The following is a 12,978-nucleotide window of genomic DNA, read 5'->3' on the forward strand; positions in this document are numbered from 1 at the left end:
CTTCAGTCTTGCTTGCGTTAAGCTGCAGACAGTTGGCGGACATCCACTCTGCAATAGCCAAGAGATCGCTCCGAAACGTGGAGGAATCCTGTGCTGAGTTACCCGAGAGTGCCACCACCAACTGTGTGTCGGCATATGATACTATTGTCAGGCCTCTGCTCCTAGCCACTGCTGCAAGAGGTGAGAGAGAATAATGATTCTTCATTTTAGCCTTCATCGCCCACATTTTACCAGTTCCAACAGAGGTCGATCAGTTACACAAATTCAACTAAAATAAAGTTTATGCTTTCATTCTTTAAAGACATTATAATAGAAGGCACTCAAGGTTTGCGGTGGTTTCTGTCAACTAGAGGTGTTATTATTGATGCTTAGCCCAGCGGTACCCAGTAGTTGTGACTAACAAAGCCAGGGAGGTGTAAATACCACTCAGTTACTTCCTGGACTGCTGAAGCTTGAATGCTTCTTCATAGGAGCTGACCAGAAAGGGATTGTATACAATTTAGTTCTGCTCCACATCTAGGTTTAGATATAAGTGAAGAACATCCCCAATGACAGTTTAGTCTAGTAGGAATGTGTCCTTTGTCAGAAAATCACAACACATATGTACAGATTTCTAGCCTACTTATTTTCGTTCTGCACAGAGAGTGATCTCCCTGTCCTTTTCACACCCATCATATAAATTATTGAGCTATTTCCAGAACTGACTTAGGTTTAATACACACTTTTGCGTTTGGCCTCCGCTTTGATTTTCAGATCCACATGACAATGCATTCTCTGGGCTTGCCAGGTAGCCTATTATAGAATGGGTTTGTCAAATCCACTTTACTTTGCAATCAAAGAGCCTGGGTGACAGTGCACAAAGTGAGACTTTCTGAACCTCCTTCACGCTTCGCCACCAGGGGAAGAGCAACAGAAATCCTATAAAAATAGGCACAGCGTAAAACTTACAGTCTGATAAATGCCTTGGGTTTATAAGATGAAGGTAAACAGATGGTCTAACTTATGCAGTATTTGTTTAACAGTACTAATTTTTTTCTTCTTTTCTTGGGGTTATTTCACTCTTAGGACGAAAAAAAGCCTGCCACAAGCTTATTGGTAGGTCCGCGTCATGGAATCAGCCACGTGATTGACTTAAAAAATAATCTTACAACAGTACTCTCGGAGTTCAGCCAAGTGAACAAAATCCAACTGTTCAGAGAAAATCAGGGGGTGGCTCGTGTTGAGACCAACATTCTGGACGGCAAGGTTAGTTTACAGTTTTGTTTCTTTTATGACTCGTTGAGTCGGGAGTAACCAGTGAGGCTTGTGGGTCAGTGAGTAAACAATGCATGTCACATGTTCAATGTGGTGCTGCCCCTAAATATCGAAGTCACTATATCGATAACACTGAATATCGAAGACAGAACATCAACAGTGTAATTAAATTGAGGTAAGTATTATCATTGGTAGGCATATCATTTTTCTGTTTCATACAATATTATTGAAGTTTTATATATCTAATATTAAAACATTGTTGTATATTAATATTGATTTGAAAGGATTTTAATGTATTATTTATATGAACATCTTATATTGATTCTTTGAATTTTAAATGTGTATATATATTTTAAATACATAACCACTATTTTATTATTTATTAGTCAGTTTTGTTGCGTGTTGTATGGGTTTTGGGTGGGTACTGTAAAAACATTATTTAATTCGTTTAGTAGGCATTTCATATTTTTAAAGTTGAATTTGTTAAATTATTTACCGCTTATTGTTTTATTATTATTTTCAGGTTCTGGTTGGAAAAAGTTATAAAATATTATTTTGAATTTTTTTTAAGTCATAATTTTATACTTTTTAAATATAATTATCTTATTTATATTTCAGGGTTTGGGGTTTTATGGGTATTTGAGTGGTGGTGTATTACATTTTTAACTGTGTGTTGTATTCAGATTTGTACTTTTTTGTTGTTGTAATTTTAGTATAAGTATATTTATGGATATCTTTCATAATTAATTTTAAGGGTGCAGGGATGGGGTTGCACCGGGTTACTAATTAGTTTTTAATTTGCAGGTGTGAGTGTTGCACAGGATTACTGATTCATTTTCAGGGTGCCGGGACGGGTGATGCGCTGGGTTACTGATTAGGTTTTAGGGCAACTACATGAGTTTTGCACCATTTTACTTATTCGTTTTTACAGCACCGTTGGAGTGTTGCACCGGGTTACTGGTTCGTTCATAAGGCACAACGATAGGTGTTGAATTGGGTTACTGATTCGTTTTTGGGGCGCCGGTGTGGGTTTTGCACAGGCTTTCTAGGGCACACGATGGGTGTTTCACTGGGTTAGTCACTAGGTTTTAGGCCCCTGATGTGGGTTTTGCACCGGGTTACTAATTTGTTTTTAGGGCATTGGGGTGGGTCTTGCACCATTTTTGTAATTCGTTTTGGGGGTAAAAGAATGGGTTTTGAATGTTTTTATAGCTTGAGGTTAGGTAGAGAATAGTGTTAGTCTTTTTGCTAGTTGCAATATGGAGTGCTTGTCACGACAGGGGACACTGATCCTGTTGTCATCATGGGGTACAGTCAATCTAAATATGTGGATTGGAGTGGTGAATTACAGGTAGAAATTGCGACTGGGTTACGCTAAGAAGATGGAATTTATTGGGATGTGACTATGAAATGTGGCCATACCAGATTAGTACTTCATGTATTGGATAGGTGAAGAAAATATACTGCTTGGTGATAAAATGCCCTGAAGAAGTTTAATGTTTGAACAAAATGTGTTGGCTGAGGCTGTAAATGTTCACATTTGCGTGGAATTCAAGATTTTGGAAGAAAAATAAAGAAGATACAAGAATTGTTTGCATTATTTACATTGGACGTTTTTCCTGTTTTAGATGCGCTTCTCTGTGTGTAACTTTATGTTGACCTGCTTTGCAGTAGTATCAAATAGCCACTGATACTGAATGGTGTGTGCACTGAATCTACTGTTAGGGAATACTGTGGAAGGTGTGATTTGGTCTAATTGGTTGCAGCTTGAAGGTGTTTGCAAGAGAATAGTGTTAGTATGGAGTTTTTTGGGTTTGAGGATGTGGAGAGAGTAGTGCTAGCAAGGAAACTATGAAACTTGGAAAAAAGCAAACATGTGAAATTGCATGTTTCTTTAAAAAAGAAATTGCGGCTACATTTTAGAAAAAAACATTTTGGGCCTAGTTGTGTTGTGTTTTTTAGGACTCTGGACCGAGTCCCAAGTCCTAAGATGTCTGCCTACACTTCCTGGTTGAGGTGGTTGTAACCTATCATATCTTAGTTTGAGATCTGTCGATATCAGCGAGCCCTCGCTTCTCCAAATATACAACATTTTTTAACATTAATTGCTCAAAAACTACTGAATGGATTTACACTGAAACACAAAAAGCAATCTTTCTGTGCCTAGATCTAGATTTCTGCCATTGCGGTGTAAATCCAGTCCGTGGTTTAGGCTGTAGCTGTGTCTAAAATTCCTATGGGAAAATGAATAGGGAAAACGCGTTTTGGGACCCCCCCTTTTTTATCTGCCCCAGCTTGACAGATCACCCCAAAACTTTCCATGCGCTATCTAGGTAAAAAGAGCTCTTTAAAATAAAATTGTTAAAAAATATGTGCTCGTTTTTTCCATAATTGTTGTATATTTTATATGAATTAAGTTTTAATATTTAGGGGAAATTGTGGCTATAAATAATTGTACTATAAATAATATTGTTTTATATTTAATGTATATATTTTATATATTAATTACATTATTTGTTTAATTGCATTAATATATTTCATGGATATATTAGTAAAATGTAAAAGTTAAAAATTTGTTTTATTGAAATATATTATATATGTAAAAAATATACAATTTTTAAGACTGTATTTTGGGTTTAGATATTTTGGTTACTTTTAGTCGTATTTGAAAAAGTCTATATTATTATTCCATATTTAGCGTTCAATATTTCAGACTTTAAATAATTCTATATAACATTATTTTGGTTTTGATGTGTTGATCATTTTAATTATTTGCATAGGGTTGTTGATATCATGAGGGTTGATATTGGGTTACCGATATAATTTTACCACAATATTTCTGGAATATTTAATAATAAAGTCGTTCTTTGGACCTTTGCAGTCTTTTCCAACTTTTTCAGAAAATCACCAATTCCCATAATAGGCTGGTGTTTGATAACATGTCTGTGTGTAGAGCAGGTGCAGAAAGTCCAAGTGTGCTATTCTCAGTGCTTAATTTGAGCTGGTGGTTTCCGGACCTCAGCACCAGCACTTAATTGTCAACATCAGGGCTTGTGACAGTTGGCCACAAGGTGGCACTGCCTAGCTAATTTAGAGATGACCAGAACAACTGTTAATTATTAATTTGCTATACATTAAAATGACTATTACCTGTCACCCATGCCAATCATCATAGCTTTGGGGACTAGAATAGTCTGAATTCTCACATTTTTAGGAGTGTGATGGTTAGTAGTTGTGTTGTTACTATCATAGCATGGCAGAGGCAATGTGTGGGGCAAACTACAGTGGTGTCCTGCCAAGAGCCCTAGCACTTATGTTTTTTTGCATATTAAGCACTGGCTATTCTGAGTATTAAGGATTCTGGAAGTATTAACTGGAGCAGCTATTGCATTTGCCTATTAGGTACACTTTAGAACATATGCAATTTCTATATGAATCAAATAATCTCCTTTTTTCCAAGAATTGCTTTCAACATATATGGCTTTATCACATGTTCCTCATAACTATTCTTCTGTTTGTTTCTTACGGGACATATTTTTAAAACTGGGCTGCAGCGTGAACACAAGATTTATTTGACCTGAAGAATGCCTATGTACCCAATGCATCTTATATCAATTATAGCACATGTATGATCACTGAATATGACCAATAACTGTTGCTTGTGTCTCAAATCGCATTAAAGGAAGTCAACTTCCAACTCACTACATGCCCAATCAAAAATTGGTGTTGCCATCAAGTAAACCTTAGATATTCTGTTCATAATTTCTATATTAAGTGAATGGCAGAAACACAATTTGTTTCCAAATGTTTTCAAGACAAGCATCACTGAAAGCTTTACAATACTATAGATGGCCTGCTGCACATTATACCAGTGCTATAAATATTGATTAAAGCTGCATTATTATTATAAGATCCCATCCCCCCTTACCCTCTAAAATTACAGATTAGAATACACTTCCTGATGAAATTTAAAACGAAAGATATCCAGATTAGCAGCTCCTAAAAATTGCCAATGTTTCCATCATTTGCTCTGGAAAATGGTTGATCTACCCCTTCATTTGAGCCAGAGATCCTTGTGGTAGGTTTCTTGCTGACAAAATATACTCAAGGTGGAAATAAACACTTGCCATGCATCATCACCCAATTTTGAGATAGCCTGCATACAAGATAATATGAGCGATACTATTACCCCCGTTGTGCGAGGAAAATTAGCAGCGAATTGAAGCTAACATGGTCAGTCATTTTGGACTGGTAGTAAATCATAGAATTTGTTTACAACAGTAAATCAGGCATGCCTACTATCATGCATTTTCGAACTTTTCATGATAAAAACGGTACCCCACATTTGTGAATGTGTATATCGAAGGGTAGAGAAGTGATACAAAACTGTGACCATGTAAAGCCCTTTTTGCAAGCTGAGACATTTGACAACTTCATGATTTTGACCTCTTTCTAGCCTATACAATATGCCAAGTCACTCATGTAGGGTGGTGTTTAAATTGGGAGGCACCTGAGAAATGTGGATATGGCCCCTTCTGTCCAGTATGGTTCGCCCACTCCTATACAGATTGGTACTGTTTTGCTCTTTTCCTTTGATTTTCACAAAATGTTTGAGTTAATATTGATAGCATCAACAAAGAATTATTTTTGCAAAAATGCACTCATAGTCATTTGGCATTATCATGGGTGTTACAGAATTGTCGCTGTTCAAATTCTCATGTGTCTCAAAACCCAGAGTCCAGGATACATCCTTGCCTTTCATTGAATCCCAATTTTCTATCCTAATTTATATAAATTGTTATGTATGGGTCCCATACCAATCTGCCATCGTGGACAGAGTTTTGTAAATGCTGATTTCACAGCAAGTGCATCAGAGCAATGAAAAACAAAACTTGTTAAGTTAAAGTATTTGTAGAACGCGTGGCTGCCCCAGCAATGGGACGTCCCAGTGCTAAGATGAGCACCAAGAGAGACAACAGAACATAAGAAAGATTAGATTTGGGCGAATAGCCATGTTTTCACCAGCCTTCTAAAGGTGAGGTGGTTAGGGGTGCTGCGGATGTGGATAGGGAGGGAGTTCCAGAGGGCAGGAGCTAACCACCTAAAAAGAACGTCCGCCTGCTCTGTCCCTCTGTATCTGGGAAACTCTGGTCAGGAGCAAGTCTGCTGAGCGCAGCGAGTGATTGGGAGCATAGTGAGAGCATAGATCACTCAAGATTCTGGGGCCGATACCCCCCAGGATTCTGTGAGTGACGCACAGCATTTTAAAGCGCACTCTCTGTTCGAGGGGGAGTCAGTGAAGTCGACAGAGGAGACTGGAGATATGGCAGTGTTTAGGGAGGGCAAAGATTGCGCGAGCAGCTGTGTTCTGAACACCCTGCAACCTTTTTACAAAGAATTTGTTGGCTCCCAGGAGAAACACATTGCAATAATTTAGTCTGGCGAGGACTGATGATTGAATGATCAGTTAACGAGTCTAGGAGTCAAAGAGACCCAACATAGGTTTGAGGCCTCACAGAAGTCCAAAGCATTTCCCTACCACTGATTTGGGACTCAAATGTGAGGTCACTGTCCATCATTATGCCAAGATTTTTCACACCGATTTCGGGGTGGGCGCAACTCCGAGAGCAGGAGGCCACCATTCATTTCCCCAGTGATGGCGATCTCTCTCTAACAGAAGGGTCTCGGATTTGGACGAGTTTAGCTGCAAATAGTTAGCAGCCATCCACTCTGAGATTGCTGTCAGATCCTGTCTAAATTTCACCGAATCCTGGCTGGGGTTATTGGAGAAGACAAACACGAGCTGGGTGTCATCTGCATATAACACCAGGGAGATGCCCCGGGTTTTGGCCAGCAGCGCCAGCGGCCTCACATAAACATTGAATAGAGTAGGGCTCAATGCTGAACCCTGCGGCACCCCACAGTGCAGTGGATGAGTGCGAGAGTGGAAGGGGGGGGCGAGACTTGGAAGGTCCAATCCTCCAGGAAGGAAGAGAACTAAGAGAGGGCCGAGCTCTTGACACCGATCTCCTCCAGCCGTAGGAGCAGGATCTTATGGGAGACCGTGTCAAAGCATGCAATCAGATCCAGCAAGATTAATGCTGTGGTTCGGCCGGCATCCAAGGAGGTCCGTAATTGTTCCGTGACTGCCAGCAAAGCAAACTCGGCACTGTGCCGAGGCCGGAATCCCTTTTGAGAGACATCAAGTATGGAATGAGCTTCCAGGTAGGACGTTAGAAGAGAATTGACATAAGATTACGAGATATTGGACAGAAATGAAAGCAGCAAGATGGGACGGTAGTTTTCTGGCATTGAAATATCTAATGATGAGTTTTAGTACGGTTTTCTACTGCTGTTTCATAAAAAGGATACCTGTCTATTGAGAGCCATTGTACACATTTAATTCTGTTGGATGAATATGAGACTGGTGTAGAACATAAACTTTATATAAGTAACTGTAAAGAGAGAGAACGTTTTTCATTTCAGGGTTTTGGGTGACGACATTGACAGCTAGAGCTCCACTCTTGTTGTCTGTTTGATGTCACCCAGGCCAGAACCTCTTGTTGAAAATATCCACTTTATTCAGTTACCCATGTATAATTCTATGGAATCAATTCACAAAGGCCTTTATGAGTATGTGAATCAGCACTTCTGTAGTTCTCTTTTGTGTACTTATAAACCTCTTTGTGATTTGGCCATATAATCTTTAAGCCAACCTTAAATGAATGGTTTGGAGGCTCAATTTAAAAAAAAAAAATTATTTCAGCACCCTTGAAAATTATTTTTCGTGCTCTTCTACATTCAGAACTATGGGGCCAATCTACATAGGCCTTAATGAGCAGATGAAATAGTACTCATAAATACTTTTGTGGATTGTCCCCATGGTTTGTAATATAGCTGAGCATGAAAATGTTTTTCTTCTGTGGAGGACTACTTCAGATGACTGGATGCTTTTATGAATTGGTCCTATACGTTTTTCAATGTCAAGTGATGCATAATTAGTTCACAATAAAAAATAATACATATATAAGCTGCGTCTCACTTGTTGTCTATTGGTATCGTGTGTTTTGACAAATATTGAAAACTATATCTATGTTGCACCACACAACGGAGTAGCCAGAAAATTAAAGTGACCCCACTTAGAATTAGTCCTCTAATTACAGAGAGGGAGAGAGAGAAGCAAGTAGGTCCGACCATTCACCCTTCCATCCACCTATGTATACATTCATCCTCCCATCCTATCATCCACCGTCTATTCTTGCACGCTCTTTCACCTTTCAATCCATTCACGCTTTTATGCTTCCTTTCGCCATTCCATCCATTCACTGACCATTCCATCCATCCATCCTTCCATCCATCCATCCATCCATGTCAAAGTTTTCACCCATAAATCCGTCCAGCCATTGTTTCATATATCGTTTCATTGCTCCTTCCAGAAATTCTTCCATACATGCATTCAACCCTCCTTAACTCCTTCCTGCCTTTGTTCCTGTTACTTTTCCTGCGTTCCTTTCCCCCTTCCTTCTTCCAAGGTTAATCCCTTCTTTTAACATTTTCTTACTTTTTTTCCTTTTCAACTGCATCCTTACAAGTTTTCACCTTCCAAGCTTCCTTTCATTAATCGCCTTATTTTTTCTGCCTTACCTTTCAGTCCCATCTCACTCTTTTTTCTGCTGTCTTCATTTGACTTCATTTCTTTCACAGTCTCCGTAAAATGAACTTAGCTCACTTAGCAGCTCCTCAGCCTCTTGTGTCAATAATGACCTGGTACTTATGCGTTTTTAGAACTGTTTGCCTGCAGAATCAAACATGAAGCTAATGAACTTTTTAGAGGGACGTTTTTGCAGAGCATGGCGCCCAGTGACAACTCCCACTTTAGTTGCTAAAGCGAGGGACTGACGCCTACGCTGCCACCACAGGAGCCTTGGGAATGTAGTGGTAGATTACCATGATAGCTCACCATTCACTACTAAAGCTACAAATGTTAACGATTTCGAAAAAATTTCTTTAGGGTCATTTACATTCACTGTTTTGTGAATACAATGATAAATATGCTTTGTTGAGTACCTAATAAATAAATAAAACATTAGCTAGTGCTGATTTTAGAATGAATGCTGCCTGTTTCCGGAATCATAGGTTATATTTCTTCGCTTTTATGGGTTTATTTCTTAAATAATATTTGTATTGGAATACATGCTGATTTAGTCTTCCAGAAATCAGGTTAAATCTGATGTTCTCTCACTGCCCAGCCTCCCCACCCCAGTTTCTACCAATAACCAATATTACATCTAATGAAAAATATGACAGAAACCCTCGGTTTGAGAGCTCACAATCCACTGATAAATTTGTAGAGTTTGTACCAAAAATGCTTTCACACATAACAGAGTACGGATGCTGATCAAAGTGACTGCATGCACAAGATGGCCGTCGAGTAGGAGCTCTTACCCAGAGCTCCTGGTTGAGGATTACCTTATCGGTTGATATCCCCACAATAACCAGCCATCCAACCTCTTAGATCACTCCTTTACTTCACCAAAACCCGCAGCTGTGTTTTTTTTGGCAACTCTTACCTTAAGAAACGATCTCCTTGGACCCTTCGACGCTCTCAACTGGATTGGGCCCACGAGATCCAGGACTCTCATTCCCTCGTTGACCTCTGCCGAAGGGATCTGAGCTCTACGGAAGGTATCTACAGAAGAAGCACCCGACGAAGCAGACAATCCTCTCCGGTGCCGCTGTGTCCCCCTTCCACACATCCTCAGCTTGCGCGCTGTGTCGGTCCCTGCAGAGATTGGGCATCGGGGTAGTCGGCCCCTACGTGGTCGGGGCTGACACTCCCCTTACAAGCACGCTTCCTCCGGGCACTGCTGACTCCTGACTTCTAGTCACTGGCTAAATGGAGGACCAGCTTGGAGCTGACTTCCCGGCCTCTACCACAGCGGCCTACAAACGGACTCGCACCTGGCCAGAGACGCTACTCTTCATACTGCTCACTGGTCGCGGTGCAAACCAGGGGCTGACCCTCTGCGTACTGCTCACTGGTCATGGTGCAAACGGGGTGCTGACCCTCCACAGCTACTTAATCGGACCCACGTGGTTCTTCGCACAGCACTCTAGACACGGCTCCAACAAGGTGCAGATCTCCTTGTCTCGTCCGCAGCTTCACAATCCGACCCACATACGGACCCGTATCAGGCCACAGACAGTGCCCTCTGTCGCGACCGACCTTTCCCTTCGTGCCGCTCACTAGGCACGGTTCTAGCCTGGGACGGACATCCGTGACTCGTCTGCAGTTGCACAGTGGGACTCTGATCTGTCTCCCGTGAGACTGGGGCTCAATCCCTGGACTGGGGGAGGGCGTAGCAAACACTGGGCGGCTTCCCATGTGACTAGTGAGGCTGCCTTACTATCCATCCTGCCTGGACTCCTGGTCGCCCTACCACCCTCCACTGTCATCGCTCTGGTAAGAGGGATTGCACCGGGGAGGGGACACGCGCTTTCCATGGGGAGGTGCCGCCCTGAACCTCGACTGCCCTCCGTATGATTGTTGAGGCTACCTGCCCTCCATCCTGCTTGTGATCCTGATCACCCTCCTACCCACCGCGGTCATGGCTCCTCTATGAGGGATTGCACCGCTTGGCCCTAGGAAGGGGATGCGGAGCAGCTACTCCCCATCGCATGAGCACTGCGCCTCAGAACCATAACATCGACTCTACCACTGGTTGGATGCACCACCATTCTCTCTTTTATGTTGCAGTTTGCTGCTCTCTTGCCCCGCCTGAACTTCCGACACTGATAGGGCCTGTGCTTCATGAGCTTCGGCTCGACTGCCTCCGTGCCCATTGCCACTCCACCCTCCCCCGAGGATCGATGCTTGCCGTCCAGTGTGTGCTCACAGCGCCCCTGGTCCCGTTTTGACTGAGGCTGGACCTTTGCACTTGAAGACTACAGGAGCTGATGATCGCACATGAAATAAGGGCCCACACAGGTCTAACTGCATATTCACATGGGCGCTGTGTCTATTCATGTGTTTTTCACACATTTTTCATGTGTTTGTTTTGGATCTCCCTAAAGTGGCCGCTCCCTCCCTGCTGAGGGGATCACTCCACGCCCGATCCCGTACCTTTCTAAAATGGCCGCTCCCTCCGGCTGAGGTTGCTCACTCCACGCCCGATCCCGTACCTGTCTAAAATGACTGCCTCCGTTTTGCAGAGGCTATAGACCCGATTCAAGACTGCAGGCTGACGATCTCCCTAAAAGGGCCGCTCCCTCCCAGTCGAGGGTGTTCACTCCATGCCTGCTCCTCAAGTAAGGTCCACACAGGGTTGACTGCATATCCACAAAATATTTCCCATGCGATTCAGTTCTCTCAGATGGTTCTCACTCCACTCACATCCCAGTGCCTGATCTAAAAGAGCTGCTTCCCTCGTGCTGATGATGTAGACTCGACGCTCGTTCCCGCACCTAACCGCTCAGATCCCGTTCTCGAGCCCAGACTAATTGAAACTGATTTTAATGGCCGCTTGCTATGGGTGTTTACCATACGCATACACCCAGTGCCTAAATGGTCATGTCCTCCCTCATCAAAAAGTCTAACGCGCCAGGGATGAGCCCTCTACAAGCTGCTGTGAAGCTTACAAAAACTGATGCTCATGATATCGTGTATGTATGATGTCATGGTGTCGTGTTTGTATGATATCATGTCCTCCCTCATCAGAATGTCTAACGTGCCATGGCTGATCCCTCCTACAAGCTGCTGTGAAGATTACAAAAATTGATGCTCATGATATCGCTAAAACTGCACTGATCTCTCCTGTAATTTGCTGTGAAGCTCACATTGGGTGCTCCTAATATCGATGGGACTCACCGGACTTCACCCTCCGAGGCTGACCACCACTGGCCTGCCTCATTGGACTCCATTGGACCGGCCTCAGACCTCCCCTGGGCTGCCCTTCCCGATTCGCCGACATCATCTTCGCTGCTCCAGAACCAAGCGTGGTTCCTCCTGGGCTTGTCCCGCTGCCCGCCCGAGCCTTCATGTCCGGAGATCATCGCTTCATCACCTCTGCCCTCTCCAAATGCATTATTTTAACTCTGATGCGCTATTGTTGATCTAATTCTAGTTTACCTCTTTTTTACGTATTTCCTCATTGCTATTTAATCTGACCTATATGTACTTTAAACTGCCTGTATTGATCTTACTGATGCTAGAATGCTCTATTTATAATACCCATGTTATCTTTATCTTTTATTAATTCTAATTCAGTTGCTCCTCTTTCCTATTGCCACTCTGCTAAAGTAATGTGATTTCTACACTTCTTTGATACTATCTTGGCGGTTTGTTTCTCTCACCTCCTGTAGGATCGCTACTCCCTACTAGAACTCTTACTCATACTTCGGCAAGTCCTCCTAAATACTTCTCCCACCACTCCCTCCAGCGTCCAACCCCGTCCAGGTCTTTAACCTCTGCCTAATACTCTCTCATTAAATCACTTCAATTTTTCTCTCACTTTCTATATCTCACTTACCCTTACACTCCCCGTCACTTAATGTCTCCCTATCTTCTGCCTTCAGTACATACCTCACCATCTTACGCTAACATCCCTACCCCTCACTCCTCGCTATCGCCTAAATCTCTTTATATCTCTCCACCCTCCCTTCTTTTCGCCTCCATCTCCTGCAATCCAACTGACCTATCATGTCCCACCTCTATCCCGCTCTCAC

The 12,978-nt window shown here is 42.3% G+C and overlaps 1 protein-coding gene across 1 annotated transcript in view; it reads left to right on the forward strand.

The window, feature by feature from the left end:
* The window catches only part of FRMPD3 (FERM and PDZ domain containing 3), a 1,009,771-nt gene that overhangs the window by 787,381 nt on the left and 209,412 nt on the right, over positions 1-12,978 (forward strand). The window contains exon 12 of the mRNA XM_085607691.1: positions 1,066-1,245. Coding sequence (XP_085463817.1) covers positions 1,066-1,245 — 180 coding nt within the window. The remainder of the gene's footprint in view (positions 1-1,065; positions 1,246-12,978) is intronic.

This window comes from Triturus cristatus, chromosome 5_2 (assembly GCF_964204655.1).
Source record: "Triturus cristatus chromosome 5_2, aTriCri1.1, whole genome shotgun sequence".
NCBI classification, from domain to species: Eukaryota; Metazoa; Chordata; class Amphibia; order Caudata; family Salamandridae; genus Triturus; species Triturus cristatus.